Source organism: Pipra filicauda, unplaced genomic scaffold, assembly GCF_003945595.2.
Source record: "Pipra filicauda isolate LSUMZ 115617 unplaced genomic scaffold, ASM394559v2 scaffold23_size5868930_pilon, whole genome shotgun sequence".
Classification (NCBI taxonomy): Eukaryota; Metazoa; Chordata; class Aves; order Passeriformes; family Pipridae; genus Pipra; species Pipra filicauda.
In genome coordinates this window covers 3,353,793-3,369,374 of record NW_024104354.1, presented here as the reverse complement: position 1 = coordinate 3,369,374, position 15,582 = coordinate 3,353,793, and the positions used below count along the sequence as shown (strand labels likewise).

General features: G+C 36.1%; 1 protein-coding gene across 10 annotated transcripts in view; it reads left to right on the top strand.

Moving 5' to 3' along the window:
* L3MBTL3 (L3MBTL histone methyl-lysine binding protein 3) overlaps nucleotides 1–15,582 on the top strand; it is a 78,740-nt gene that overhangs the window by 55,706 nt on the left and 7,452 nt on the right. For all 10 annotated transcript variants that reach the window (XM_027751998.2, XM_027752016.2, XM_039381767.1 and 7 more), the window contains 3 exons: nucleotides 6,949–7,095; nucleotides 8,487–8,651; nucleotides 12,586–12,677. In XM_027751998.2, coding sequence (XP_027607799.1) covers nucleotides 6,949–7,095; nucleotides 8,487–8,651; nucleotides 12,586–12,677 — 404 coding nt within the window. The remainder of the gene's footprint in view (nucleotides 1–6,948; nucleotides 7,096–8,486; nucleotides 8,652–12,585; nucleotides 12,678–15,582) is intronic.

Sequence of the window (15,582 nt, the reverse complement as noted above, 5' to 3'; positions counted from 1 at the left end):
ATGAGGATTCCTTGTCTTGCTGTCCAGATTGCAAATATTACACAGATATGTATAAAGCAATAACTTTTGAACTTTTTTAAATAAGAGGCCACTGATTTTATTATGGCTTGGATGTATTTGTTCTGCTTGGTTTGTAGGGGTAAGGATTTGCTTGTTGGCTTGCAAAAATGCTAGAAAGGAGATTCCAACTGACATATTCCCAAATGACAGCTTGCTGCTTGTATCTGGTGTTTCTAAAGATGCTTTGTTGAACCCCTTCTGAAGTATAATACAGAAATGTGGACATCCCGTCCTAGAGAGGAGTTGACATAGGAAAAGCAGTAGCACGGGAGAATGGAATGGAGGGGCAGAGAGACAACAACAGAGTAAATGGGAAATATTTGCCAAGTGAAACTTCTATTATTTTAAAAATATTTAGTGTGAGGTGATTCCTGAATATGTCAGTAACAGATACAGTGGTAATATTGTATGTTGAGAATTAAGTGTCATAAATATCATCTTATTATGTTTTTGCAAATCAGAGCTTCCAGAAGTTTTCTTCTAATTTTTCCATTACACAGTCATAGGATTCTCAAATGTCATACCACTTTGTTCTATCTGCTCTCATATGTTTAGGGGATTGCTCTTTGGTTATTTGTGTTTTTAAAGTATCTTTTTAAACTCTTGTGATCCAAAAGTTAGCTCTGCAGTCTTTTGGTATTCATGAGAGAATTATGTCCTGTCAAATAGAATTATGCTACAAGGTTTTGATGGTATATCAGCACTGGCTGAAGTCCTAATTAATCCCTAACAGAGGTACCTGGCCAGCAAAACCCACTGTGTTCTTACATGTTTGGTGTGCGAAAGGCATCTTCTGTTGCAAGTTCTTCCCTATCTACAGCAGAAGCATGGTATTTCTGCTGTTAGGAGGCAAAAAGAGCTCCTGATGCTACGACAAGCTTTGTTCCCAGGAAGGGGAGCTAGGTTAGCTCCAGTGACAGAACTTCTTTCAGTATGAACTGGGGTGAAGTTGTCATGATGCAGTCTGCCACATCATTGTGTTTCAGGCTATTCTCAACCTATTCCTGTTGTATTTTTCTGTCCATGTTATTTTTCTTTGGTTTTTTTCCCAGTTTTAATACCTTTCTTTTATTTCACACAATAACTAGAATAACTCCTTAAACAGCCAAGTCAGTCCTTAAGAGGTTACCATCTTTCAGCTATCATATGGTAACCTACTGCATTCATGTGCTTAGTCCATTGCAAATGTGAAGTAAACTAGACTTGCCTAAAAAGCTTCCTGGCTGCTTGTCTGAAACTCATTTCATTTCACAGTCTAGTAAACTTGAGTCTGTATGATTTATTAATGCGCCTGATCTGTAAGGGCAATAAATTCCAATTCCTTACATGTGCTATCTCGATTACTTATTACTTAGAATCAGGTGAACATAACTGTGGGCTTCAGCCCAAGGCTGAAACTTAAAATAAAAGAAAATGAATGTCTCAAAAGTTTTTAATTTATGATCTCTCTAAATAAACATTGGCATTAAAAGTTCAAATGCTTTAGAGGAAGGGATGAGTAAGAGCTTTGTCTATTTACTTTTTGTAGCCTTTCTTTTATAGCTGCATTTTCCATGCTATTTAAAGTTGTTATACTTACTCATCCTCAATATTAAGAAAAGAAATAAACTCATGACAATCTACTGTCTTTTAGTTTTACTGCAGTCTTAGCAATCCTATTATTTGCACATTAACTGGTAGTTCTCGGGTATAAAAATATAACCAAAGAGACTTTGTTGATTATAAGACAGCCATTTGCTGTTTCATAGCAAAAAAATTAACACCGATAAGTATCTTATTCACTAGCTGTATTGGTTTGCTCTCTGTGCTGATATTCTGGTTTTGTTCTCGAGCATTTTTGAGGAAAGTAAAAGAGATTTGTTATTCATCTGGAGCATACAAACTTGAGGGTCTAGGTCACCCCAAAAATTCTGACATTGTACTGTCACTTTTTTCCTGAATTAACAGAGAGGTTTTAAAATTGGTGTAATTATCCACATCAGGTACCATTCCCTTGGCTCTTTGATCTTGGCAACCTTGAAATGTATTTAACCATGCTTATCTTTTTTTTCATGATGAGGTACAACATCTATCTCCAGCATAAATGCCTGTGTGCAGAAAAGATGATAATTTAAAATGCTAAGTAGTTCTGAAATAATTTGAGAGCTTGTTCCTTAGGAATGAGATGAAAGCCTTGGTGATTAATTAGGTAGCAGGGCTAAAGCACTTACTTTTTGGAAAAGCTGATGTTAATAAGGACTCAATATCTATCAGCAGTTGATCTAGGGTTATGTGCTGTGCAGCTGAAACAGCCTGGTGTACAGGTTGTTAGCATTATGCAGATCACCTGCATATTTATGGTTGTGAATTGTATACTCTGATGTTTAATGCATGCAATAATTCTTCAGTTCAAGCAGTAATGCAAAGAGGTCAGTTGTAAATACTGCATTAGTGGTTTGAGTCTCCATGAATAAAGATTTTTGCCAGAAACTTCACAGGTATATTAGTTGTGTAAGTTGAAGTGAACTGAATGTGCCACAGTGGAGGCTGTGTTGTAAGAGAACCGCAGGACAGAAACACAGGAAACCTGAGTTCAGTAGGATGTTGCACCTGTTTGTTCAGTGTCTGCTAAAGTAACTTGTCTGATTTTGATGCCAGTCTCAAGTGTCATTTTACCAATACAGCTAAATCAGGAGACCTGTCTATGGCTTGATGCAGGTTTGCAAAGTCCAAGTGGTCATAAAGACTGATAATCTGTATTTAAAAGTACTTCATTATTAAAGTTCTTAGACTGAACAGAGTGCTACCTTACTCTTCTTCACTTTAGGAGAAAACCCTGGTTTATGTTCTCTTCTGATATTAGGTGTAGCTGAGGCTGAGTAATCCATCTAAACTCTGTGCATCAGAAAATTTGTGTACTGCTACAATATAGGAGCATCTTCAAATGTCTGGAGAAGACTAAGGTCCATGCCTACCTATTAGTAGCCCAGTTTTATCTTCCTACTCTTGAACTTTATAGAAAAGAGAAATATGTGTGACTCCATCTAGACATAGATCTTGAGTATGATAGAAGAGCAGTTGCAAAATAAACATAGGTGGGATATGCTACTTCAACACTTGTGTTCCATCGGACAGTTCTGGAAAGGGCTGGTTATGTAAAACCTCTGTTGACTTGAAAATCCCAGGCCTGTGATCAGAATTGTATATACAAGTAGTAGTAATCATGCATTGGCTTTTTACTTAATTCATCTCTCATGATTCAATAAGAACAGAAACTTATTTTAATGTTCAGTTTTTACTCAATGTATGCAGGACCCTGGAAACAGTGACTCCCTTTCCTCAGAAAACCATGTCATGGACGTACATATTGCCAGCCAATCTGCTGCCATTTTAGTAGTGTACTGTAGGCAGCTAACTGCTATGCTATGTTCCTTCAGCATTTAGAGATGGCTGATTGCTTTCCTGTGCGGGGGGTGTGTGTGTGTGTGTCAGGTGGTATGAATGTGAATGTTTCTTTACTGAAACAGCTCAGATGATAATTGAGATGTTTGTGCTGGACTGGTTTCAAAGCTGTGGAGCAGTGCTGGAGGGTGTACAGCCCTGTCAGATGCATAGCAGAGGTTTCACATTAAGTACCTGCTGCTTTTGCTTCTTACTGTTCTTCCTGAGCCTCTGGCAGACCTTGGTACCCCAAAGCCAAGGACATCTGATCAGTTTGGAATTTGCATTCTGACCTTCTGCTATTTTCAAAATGGTGTGCTAAAGCAAACTGTAAGCTGGAATAGAAATCTAGGTTTAAGGTGACAGAAGAGTTAAAAGTCCTGGTTTAATATTAAATAACCTAAGAGTTCTGAGCCCTTGAGATGAGTTGTCTTAAAAACTTAGTCCTATATAAATCAAATACTTCTATTGTGAAGGAATAAAAATATTAATTTCTTTATTCTTTACAGTAGACAAGTTAAACAGAACTGAAGGCTGGAGGCATTGAGATTCAGGAGGATTTACTGATTGATTGGAAGCTGTGTAACCTGTACACAGGTTCATTCATGCTGTGTTTTGTTGTACCAAAGGTAACGGTGGAAACCACAAGGACTCTTTTTATTGCCTCAAGTAACAGTAACATCTAAGGGCTATCAATGACTTTTTAAAAAATGATACAACAACTTGAATGATTAATTACAAAGAAAAACTCGTATGAATCTAGTGTTCTAAAACATCGTTAATATTATAACTGTTGTTGACTGAAATTGTCATTCAGCTTCTGTTTTTCCAGAAAATACTAAAGGAAAAGGCATTATATAAGCAGGCAAGTTATAATAAAGGACTGAATATTGAGGCTCTTCTTTTCCTTCTTTTAATTTAAAATGCGTTATTGGTGTTGATAAACAGAAAACTTGCTGGAGTATGACAATCCTATTGTCAGATTTCATTGTGGTGTAAGGCTTACTTAATAGTACACAACTGAAGTTAAATACCATATTACTAGTGTTCAGTGTTTCCTTGTGACAGTCCAGCCCTTTAACTGCTCAGAAACACTAAGTCTTAAAACACCCCTGTAAACATAGGAAGCCAAAAGATGATTATATACTTTGCCTTATAGCAATGGCAGAACTGAGATTAACCAATATATCCATGAGTTTCTGATAACTGTATTTCATCACAGTGGTATGTGTTTGTCACAGCAAGAACTTAGATCACACTAGCATTGGTACCTTAAAACTTCTGAGTAGAAGCCTGTGTCTTTCATCTTGTAGTTTGTTTGAAAGGGAAAGAAGACATCATTGTGATAGATGCAGCAACATAAAGAATGGGGAGTATAAAGCAACTTCCCTTCTTTCCTAATGTTCCCGATTTCTTCCCCATATTTCAGTTAATTATTTTTGTGCTTTTAAGACATTTGGTAGAGGCTAGTCCTAAGACAGACAAAAACAGTAGGTTGAAAAATAAATGTAAGTAGAGATATATAAATAGATTTAAAATAAAGTGCCTGATTCTGCTTAAGAGAAAGCAGAAATAAAAGGTGAATGCTCCAAGTTAATTTTTGTTTGTATATTTTGTTCCATGTCTTTAAAAAATTCATTAAAAAAAATAGCCGATTTCAAGTATAGTGTTTTAGAGTCCAGCCACCCATTTGACTATATCTTACTTGGCTGTGTAAACTAAAAGTTCCTCAGAAGGCGGCAAAGATGACTGTTCTGTGCTTCATTAGATCACCTGGGGATATGACTGCATGACCCTTGAAAACACCATACAGGCTATTGTGGAATAACATCTGCTCAGAGTGCCCTTTAACAGGGATCTCATCTTGATTAGAAAAGCAGAAACTATGTTCTTTTTTTTTTTTTTTTTTAATTCAAGTTCAGCATAGCTATTCAAGGATTTTAAAAAGTTCTTGTTTTCAAATGAACCAACTGAAAAAATCAGACATGCTGTTGGACTCCTGTCTTGATAACCTCAGCAAGAACTGACTGATTTGGCCTGTGTAACCTTAAGGAATTTTCTCCTTTTATGCTACTGCTGAGAGAAATGTAAATGTCCACCAACTTGTTGTTTATGTTGGTGAGACCAAAATTAGATCACTGATGCAGCCCAGCCCCCTTATAGGAGTTGTTACATACTCCTGAATCCAGAGCTGCCTTGGTAAAGGAAAAGGAAAGTGTACTGCATATTTTGAAAAAAAGTCGCTTTTTTAAAATGCTGTGCTTTGTAAACAGAACATGATAGTGACAGCTATTGTTTTTCTCTTTGTTTTTGTAATTTGGAGGTGGCAGGGCATATGGCTGTCAAGGTAGACAGTTCTGTTTGGAAATCATGCAAGTAACTATCAGTGAAACAAATAAGACATTGCAGTGGTTTATGGAAAGGCAAGTAGTTATATTCTTGAAAAGAAAATAAGTGAAATTGCAAAACATAGGTTTTTTACCAGTTAACATTATAGAGGCGCTTGTAATAATGCAGAGGAGTAGGAAAGCATAATTTCATATTAGAGTTAGTGTCGTAGCACATGTTTTGAAAACTTGAGCATGATGTTATTCACTGTTGTGGCATATATATACTATTCAGAGTTTAGGATATTATCATTGATGTGTTTAGTACGTAGCCTGGCTGATGATCAGTTGAACACTGCAGAGCACTCTTCTAAAGAAAAAATCCTAGTTCAGCCCCATGTATTTTGGTTTGTGTTGCAGTTTTTCCTTCCCCTACTTTTTATGCAAACACAGTTTTTTCTGACTTTGAGAGGTACAGCTTTCACATTTGTTAGAGTAATATTTACAAGTGGTTATATCAATGCATAGTGTCACATTCTTTCCCTAACTGGAGTTCAGGGAAATAGGAAGTGTTGAATGTTAAGAAGGACTGGGAAAATATCACAGTCCCTTAATGGAATATCACAAAAGGGCATTTGCGAAGATGGGGCACTCACTGCAGTAAGAGGTTGTGCACCATTCCTCATGTTGTGGCCTTTGCAATGCAGCTTCTGTGTAGACATTACATAGTAGGAATACCCTCCTTCACAATAAAAATGGTAGTATGACTTCATTTGGAGAGAGATGGTTTTAGTCCAAGACGCCCTGTATTTTATGTATAAATACCATTAAGATTAGGGGAGAACAGGCTAAATATTCACCAAGCAATTTTCTGCAATGAATGTTATAATACAGATTAATACTATTTGCGTTACATAAGTTGCCGTCGAAAGGAAATGCAAAAGTCATTCAGGTTGAGGTTTTTAATCGGTGGAATTCTTAACATTTTGAAGTATGACTACTTACTGCGTGTTTTTCTAATCTTCTTTATATTAAATTATTGCATCTGCTTCTAGGAAACTCAAATGTCATTTTGTTTGAAATAAATGAAGTCTGTAAAGTGTCTGAGAATAAGGAGTCATTTTTCTTCTTCAACTTCTAGTGCAGTCAGCTGCCCGTATTCAGAGTTGAACTTGAACAAAGAAAGCCTCTTACCTGACCGGTTGAGTGGGGAGATGCCTGCAGCCAGTCCTGTCCCCAGAAACAGAAAAGCAGAAGCAAGTGAAAGATCCACCTCTCCTGTAATCAAGTAATTATGATTAAAGCGATGTCGATGACTAAGAGCAGTACTTTATTTCTGTGTTCTGCAGTGCACTTTATAGTTGTGCAATAGCTGAATGTTTGAGAAAGGCCTTTCTATTTATCTATGTTTTCATTTACGGGGAGGAAAAATGGTTTTATCTGTGCTTATGAAAAAGGTCACCAAGCTGTCAAAGACTGATACTGATTTTACTGTCTGGGATTTAACAAGAGTTTGATTTCATCTTCAGTGTAACTATCTAGACCACTAGTTGGTTAATTGGAATTTAAAATTGAATGTTTACCAGTTGGTTTCACATTTAAGAAAATTATTTGTATTTCTTTAGTTGCTGGAGTGGCCTTATAGACATGACTGTAAAGTAATGTTGCTCTGTGAGGAACAGCCACTGTTCTGTCATTATGGTGGGACTGAGGAATCAAGCTAGTGTGACTGAGTTTTGCAAGAACAATGCTAAAGTCTGTAGCTGAAGCTTTTATGCAGGAGCGCTAGGAAAAAACAAAGGAGTGTGATACTAAGATGATTATTTTCTGATGATGATTTTATGTAAGACATTGTGGATACTGATTCCTGTGCTTATTTTGGACTATGGGAATACACAGAGAATTTAAGAAGGAAAGGAGAAGAAGAGCGGCTTTCCATTCTTTTTCAGGGCTGCATTAATATAAATGTAAAAATGTGAATTTTTGTAGTGAAGATTTCCGGTTCCCACTGTAATGACCACATATTTTCAATAGAAGGTATTTTAAATTGCGTTCTTGGAGACAGTTTCAGCTTCATGCTTTATAAACCAAAATACTACACTGTCAAAGAGCACTGCTTGATTCAGTTGTTCTTATAAAATGTAGGATTTTAGAAATCTGAAGTGATTTAATTACTCACTGCCAGGTAGCTCGGGTACCATCCCAGTGAATCCAGTAGCAGTTTGAGGAGTGTCCTCTGTGATGGGAACTGTGTCAAGTGCTACTTTTTTCATTGTCCCAATTAAGAGGCTACATATGACATGTTAAAGGATGCATAGTGGTATATCATGGGAGAGAAGGGATAGGAGGAAAATGATACTTCGAAGTGTTCTTGTGTTACAAGTATTTGAAGTGGATAGCTTATTATCAAAAATACTATTGGACAAATTCTGTTCCTATTGAATTGCCTAATCGTTTTACCATTGATTTAATGAAGAAGAGGGTTCTGTATTGTGATTTCTGAAAATCCCAGGTATACAATTTTCTTGGTGGCAAGTAAACCATGTATTTCTTAAAACAAAAAAACCCACCTTGTATGTCTTCTGTTATGCTAATGACTCTTTCTCCATAAAGAAAATAACTTAAACAACAGCTTAGCTGCTCCAGCTTTTAAATGCTGTGTTAATTTGTTTTAAACAGTGACAGAAAATGCCCCAGCCCTGGTCACGTAGGTATGAAATCTTCGGCTCACAATCGACCATCTGGGAAGACTGGACCAGAAACAACTAAGCTAGAAGATGCAGAAAGTAAATCTCCTTGCAAGAAGCCCCTCTTATGCAATGTGAAAGAAAAGAAGGCACCTGGGTAACTCTCAATTCCTTTCAACCTATTGGTTGTTTGGAGTCAGTCAGTGTAAAATGTAACTTACCAGGGAATGCAGTCCAGTAATTTGTCTGTGGAATTCTTCAAAGCAGCAGGGAAGGAGATGGAAGTTCTTCATCTGTCTTTATATTAGAAATATGGGGAAAGGGAGTATCACAACGTATATAATAAATAAGAAACATATATCAGACGAGAGGAAAAATACCTACAATAGAGATCAGTTATTGGAAGTTGAGATCCTTCTTCCTAGGTCTGTGTACAAATATGTTATTGTGTATGAATAAACACGTAGAAATGTGGGAAAATTAAAAGTAGTTCCTTAACTTTCAGCATCTGGAGTACATTTTTGACAGAAAATGACATGAGATAGTTTCCAAGCTTGCACTGGAAAATAGTATTTATGGTATAAAAAAAGTTATTTTTGAAGATAAAAGATGCAATTCGGTATTTTCATGGGGTAAATATGTGAGGCAATAGGATTCCCTACATTTTTAATTAGTTATGGTATCGCTGCTTTATTTTATTGGCTGTTTTCATACAGAAATAGATGACACCCTGGAACAAGAAGTGTTACATGTGGTGTTATTTTGTGCTCATAATATATGAACTGTGTTAGCAATAATAGTGTCTCAAGAGACAAACATTGGAGAGTTGGTATTATATGATAAATACCTCACAGTAAAGCTGATGATTGAAACTTAACTGTTTTTTAAAGATTGGACTTCAATGATCCGTATAGGTCCCTTCCAACTCAGGATATTCCATGAATTAAATCCTCTGAAAACACTGCAAGATTTTTTCAAACTGGTTTCAAACTTGTTTTTCAAACTGGGTTAACCAAATCTGGCAGTGTTTTATGATTTCCCTTCCTTTTTCCATTAGATAGTTTTCTTTTCTGGACTCTTATTGTTTCCTTTGTTGCAAAAACCTATCCTAAATTTAGTGTGTAGCTTTTTGCGTCTTTTTAGTTTTGGCCAGCTTTTCTTTAAAACATTCTTTCATGTTATTTCAATCGGATTATAGTGTTCAAGTTATATTGGAAAAGTTCTAGTAGGAGCATCAAGCAGTGTTGGTATAATTTTTATACTACAAATAAGCAGCATAAAGTAGTCATACTCAAGTGAATATAAACAGAAAAAAAAAAGACAGTTTCAAGTGTAATTTTGAAATAACCTGTGTTACAAAATAGTTGTCATTCATCATTTTAACCATCATTATAGTAAATTCACCTTTTTTTTTTGAAATATACTTTGGCTTTACAGACTGTCTCTTACAATTAATTGAAGAAAAATTTTTTGTTGTCTTTGATTTTTATAGAGGGTGTTATCCTTGGAAGACCTAAGATAACCAATACATGTGCTGTCTGTTCATTGTTGAGTCATTTTCATTAAGAGAATTAACAGTCCTGTGCCAACTTTGAACTACCCAGAGACTTCTCAGTTTGTATTTGAACTGTTTGAATACACTGATGACTGTCTGCATTTTGTCATCTAGCTTTCCATATTCATTACGTATACAGCATAGTCATAGAGGACTTTCAGATGAGTAATCTTCCTTTGAAAAGGGCATAAAAAATAATGTTCACAACATTAGGTATGTATGAACTGCTTGGGTTATAAAATATTGAGCATCTGGTTATTGCAGTACCCAGTGGATCTTTTTAGATGTGTATTCAAAGTACACATGCATAATTGACGACATAGATACATACACTTGTGTGCTCTTTAGCTGCTGAGTTCACAGTGTAGGTTTAATTCTGTTTGACTTCAGTTCAGTTGTGTATACCTTCATATTCCAGGTAATCTCTTGTTTCAAAGAAGTCCTTGATTGAGGATCCAACCACATAGGAAACCAGACATGAGTTTTATTATGCTGTGTTAAATCTAAGTGGTACTCAGCTAATCTCCACTTCCACTTGCTCCTTTTCTTTTTTCTTTTTTTTTTTTTTTTTGAGCTTTCTGTGCATCAAACAATTATACTCGAATATTTTGGTTTGCAGAATTATGTATGTAATTACTGCTTGCTGTCCGTCCCTCTGGAATGTTCCTAGGATGAAAATTCAGTATAAAAATTACATGCCTATAGCATATTCAAGTTTAATTTTAAAGAATCTTCCAAGTAGCAAAAGAATTTCCCTGTAATAGGAATTCCACTCTGGAAATCTTTACAGTGAAAGAAGGTGAACACTCACACTTGGGAATCAAATTATACTGCTTCTTAAAAGGCAATTCCGTTTGTCCTCTAACCTTTTCCCCAAAACCTTCAATTCATGCTACTATCTTGTATTTAACAAGTGAGGTAAAATTTCGGGATGCATGTTGCTATGAAAATCGTCCTCAGGAAAATAGGGAGGTACCTGTTTCCTCACAGGTTTTGGTTGTCTCTTTTCCTCACGTTGATTTACATTTGTCATTTCCTTTGCCTTTGGATCAATTGCACTACTTTGTAGCAGGTTACTTTAGAAGTTGTCTGTGTTTGTAGAGTTAGGAAAATAATTTTTACGTAAATAAGTCAAGATAACATTTCTGATGAAGATACTGTGAAGGAGGCCTTTGTGGCACAAGAAGGCATGCCTGCTGTACGCATTCCACTGGTATTGTTTGCTATACTACAAAGGCTGGATTTTCTGATTTGCTGTGTTCAGTGCTCATTGTTTCACTATTAATAGTGTGTTAATTACATTATTATTGATGTCAGGGACCTCAAAGCTCCTAGTTGATTTAATGACAAATGCTTTCTTGTATATAATATAGAAATGATATTTAATTGCATAAATGTAAACAGTGGAATTAAACAAGTCTGTTTCTTCTGTGGATTTGTGTTTTGAGATTAGCTAATCTTGATGTCTAACAAGGTGTTAGTCTAGACTGGCTTTTTATCTGTGTTTGTGACATTTGTAAAGGGGTTCTTGTTGGCTGCTTCTCTGGCACGTAGGTGAAGCATCCGTTCATATAATAGTAGGCTTTCTTGTAGTCTTGACTCTAAGATTTCTGCCTATTTTTAGAAAATGCTCATTATGTACTTAGTATTGCCGAGAGCTCTGCATCTGTGATGGTTTAGTAAGACTTGGCCAAAGTGTTCTCAAGTTCTTAAAAGCACAAGGAAATACACACGTAATGTCAGCAAGCTCATATCAGCTTCATGTCTGTAAGAAATGATGCTGGGAATACCTTCTGAAGGCAGAGTTTAAAAAGGAATTTCCCAGGGGCTGATTTTAAGATGCAAATGCACCCAGACCCACCTTGAGAAATTCTCTTATTTCCACCTCTCTTGCCCAGTTTTTCTCAATAGGGGGAAGATGTTCCCTCTGCAAATATTTGGGCTGGCAAAGCTGAGGGAGCAGCCACAGGCAGCAGGCAAAGAGTGACTTTTCTAGCTGGGTAAGAAGTAATGCAAAAACATACAAAGGAATACAGATATTTTCAGTAGGATCATTTAACTGTTGCACAATAGGGTGTCAGTATAGTAAAGGAGTTGATGTCAGGTGGAGATGAAGGTTGGGCAGAGAAATATTAGATGTTATTTCAGACAGCTCCTGAAAATGGCCTGGATAACCAGTAAGGCTTCGTAGGACATGCAGGTATATATGTGGGTTTACGCTTCCCATCTTGTGCTGTGGACACATCCACTGCCTTTATTTGTATATTTTCCAGTTTCAATTATGAAGTCAAATGTGTTGATGTGATTTACATAATCTTAGTTTACAGTATTCTTGAGACTTTGCAAAATTCATGCCTGTAGTCATACCGGAAATCAAGTCAGAAATTACATCCTCTCTATTTTTTTATTTTATGGTGATACAGCATCCTTTATGTGGGAATCCTGGTGTGTTAATAGCATTGTTAGCAAGAGATGTCGTCATGCTTAGTGATTTTTATGATGTATTAATAAAAATTGAACATCTTATTTTCCTCAGTGGAGTATTACAAACAAAGGACACCATAAAGAACAAAGAATGTGAAGATGAGGAGACAGAAAATAACCTGCTAATTTCAAATGAAATTAAAGGTAAATTGTCAGTACTTCATTTGTTTCGTATTAAAATCTGCAGAATTGAAGCAGTGTGATGTTCCTTGAAATTCTCATGAAACTTATTCATGAGAATTCTCATTACAATTTATTTTCCACTTTCACTATTTGTGTCCAAAAATTTCTTGACAGCAACACTTTGAGCACTGTTTCTTTATCTTATAATCATCAAAGGCTTTGCCAAGAATTTTATCACAGTTGTAAAGAGGAGTGCAAAATAAATACTGATATAAAAAATTTCAATTTAAGAATGTTTTTCCAATGACTTTTAAAAATAGGTAATTAAACCAGTCCAAGTTGTAAAAGTATAACATTCACTTACTCAGCCCAGCCTCAGTCTTGTTGAGGGTAACTGCCAGAGTGGATCCTGGTTGGTCAGACAGGAAAATTTCTTAAGTCTTCTGTGCAGTCTGATAACTTTCCAGCAGCCCATATGCAGAGCAGACTCTTTATTTTTCGTGAGTGTTAAAGAATTGCTAAAATTTTTACCTCACTGAAAAACTGGAGACAGTCCAGTGGAGGACTTGACATGTGAGGAAACGTTGAAAGAATTTGGGACAGGAAGTCTTGGAGCAATGTAGTCTCGGTCCTTCAGTAACTAAAAGGTAGTTACAGAGAAAATGGAGGTATGCTCTCTTCCAGGCTACTCAGTGGTGGGAAAAAGGGAATGGACAGAAGTTGCTTCAGGGAAGTTCTCTGTCAATATAAGGAAGAAACTATTCACCCTGAGAAAAACTGGAATAGGCAGCTCAGAAAAGAGGTGGAATCTTTCTTGCTGAAAGTCTTTAGGACTTGGCTTGACAGGGCCCTGGGTAACTTAGTCTAATGCCCTGCTCTTAACAGAAGGTTGCATCCTATGGTCTCCAAAGGCCCCTTCCAACATGGACTGTGCTTTTGTTCAGTGATTCTGTGTGGTTGTATGTACTGCTCTGTCAAAACTCTTGGTTGTTCACAGATCCAGTTGGGCAGATTGAGGTAGCTGTTCATTATTCATTTTTATCCTCATTGTTCAGAAAGAATACAGCACAAATGCAGAACATCACATTCTTATATTTGATAATTATTTTGTGTGTGTGAAACTTAATGCGTCAAGCTAGTTACTGGATTGAGTCAGTGCATTGTTTCAGTGCAGCTTTTGCTGTAGTATTTTATTAACTCATGCAAGATCAGTACAAAGCTAAATGTCTTAATTTCCTAATCTTAGTCCCTTAAATTTTTAGATTTTATTCAGCAATTTTTGTGCAACAACACAAAGTTTATAAGGCTTTCATTAAAATTCATAGGTCTTGAGTAACTGTGGTTCTTTAAAGGCTATGTATCTTACCTTCTGAGTGATCTCATCTTTGTAAAATTCAGAAAATTCTTTGAGACTAGTAGAGCATTGCATAAAAATAAAATTAAGGTAGTGGTTTATTTTTAATTATTAACCTCTGATGCATTTTTTTTAATCTTAAAATATCATTTATCTGCCAGCACTTTTGAGATAGATCTAAGAGGCACTCTAAAGAATGTGTAAAGTGTGAGAGATTCCATCTGTTGTAAGAGCTGTGAAAAAGGTGTTATGGTGTTTTGAAACATGATGTAGTTCAGAATTCTAGAGAAAATGAAGCATTAAAAGAAGAAAGTCTCTAAAGCAAATAAAGAAAGAGAGGTTTTGGTCATTTTAAGTATTTTGTTTCAGCAGAAAGGAAGCATGCAGTTTTTGTTTGACTTTGCATTATACAAAAGAGAAAAAAAATTCAAATAGTTGGGAGTATTTTAAATGGTCTGGAATTCTTTTTTAATTCTAAGAAAACTGACCTGATTTTGTGAAGCATTTTGAGTTTGACAGAATTGACTATTTGGTTAAAGTTTCACCAACAAGCTCTGCTTGTTAGGTTCTTGCATAATAAGATTTATGAAAATAGAACACTTTCTTACATTACTGTCTAGAAAAGTTGTCCTTTTTATAAATGTAATGTTGTGTTGTTATGTGTTTAAATGTGCCATAATACTTAATCTGTAGGATGAAAATGGGTCATTGAGTTCTTGCTAGCATAATCATGGAAAGCTCAAGATAAAATAATTGTGGTTTTTGGGAACTGTGACTCTTGGTACCCGTGCTTGTTGCCTTATTTTTTCTGCCTGTCACTTACATAATTATTCTTCAGCCTGCTTTTGCCATGCTCTCTTGACTAGTTCTCTACTGGTAACTTTATAAATGTGTACTGCTATCTTCCCTTTTTTGGAGAAAGATTATTTGGAGGTGAAGAACTTCACGGAAATCATGGTCCGTTCATACTAACTTTTTTTTATGGACATAAATTTTGCACTTAAAAACTTTATACATGGTAAGGACTAGAACCGTGCAGGAGGAAATAGAGCACTGTTAATGGTCTCTCGTTAATGCTAGAAAGTATTTGCTGTTTAGCTTCTTTGAAATGTAAGGTTATATTTTGTTCTCGCTAAGAAGATAGAGATGGATTAAGAATGATATGGTTCAGAGAGAAGGATAACAAGGTGACATAAAGTATGAAGAAGAACATAAAGGCAAGTGGGCTGATGCTGAAGCAGAATGCCAGCAGATAATGGGTCAGGTTTAAAAGTGTGAACTTACTGCCTCTGACTGCTATCTCGTGTGAAGCTGGCAAGCAGATTTTGTTTCTTCAGTCACTTAAATGGTTCAAGAAGCTGTTTGTGGCTCTGTGATGAAACTGGCTAACCTTTGGTGCGCCTCAAGTTACTCCTCTCCTAAATGTCCCAATTGAGTACATGTCCTGTTTTCCCTGGCCCAGAAACAGAGATTGCCTCTCAATGGGAAGCAGGGCTTGCAGAGCAAGGAATACAAGAGAATGAGACAACTTTCAGATGTCTGGTGTTACAGACATAGATGGTAGCCAAAATG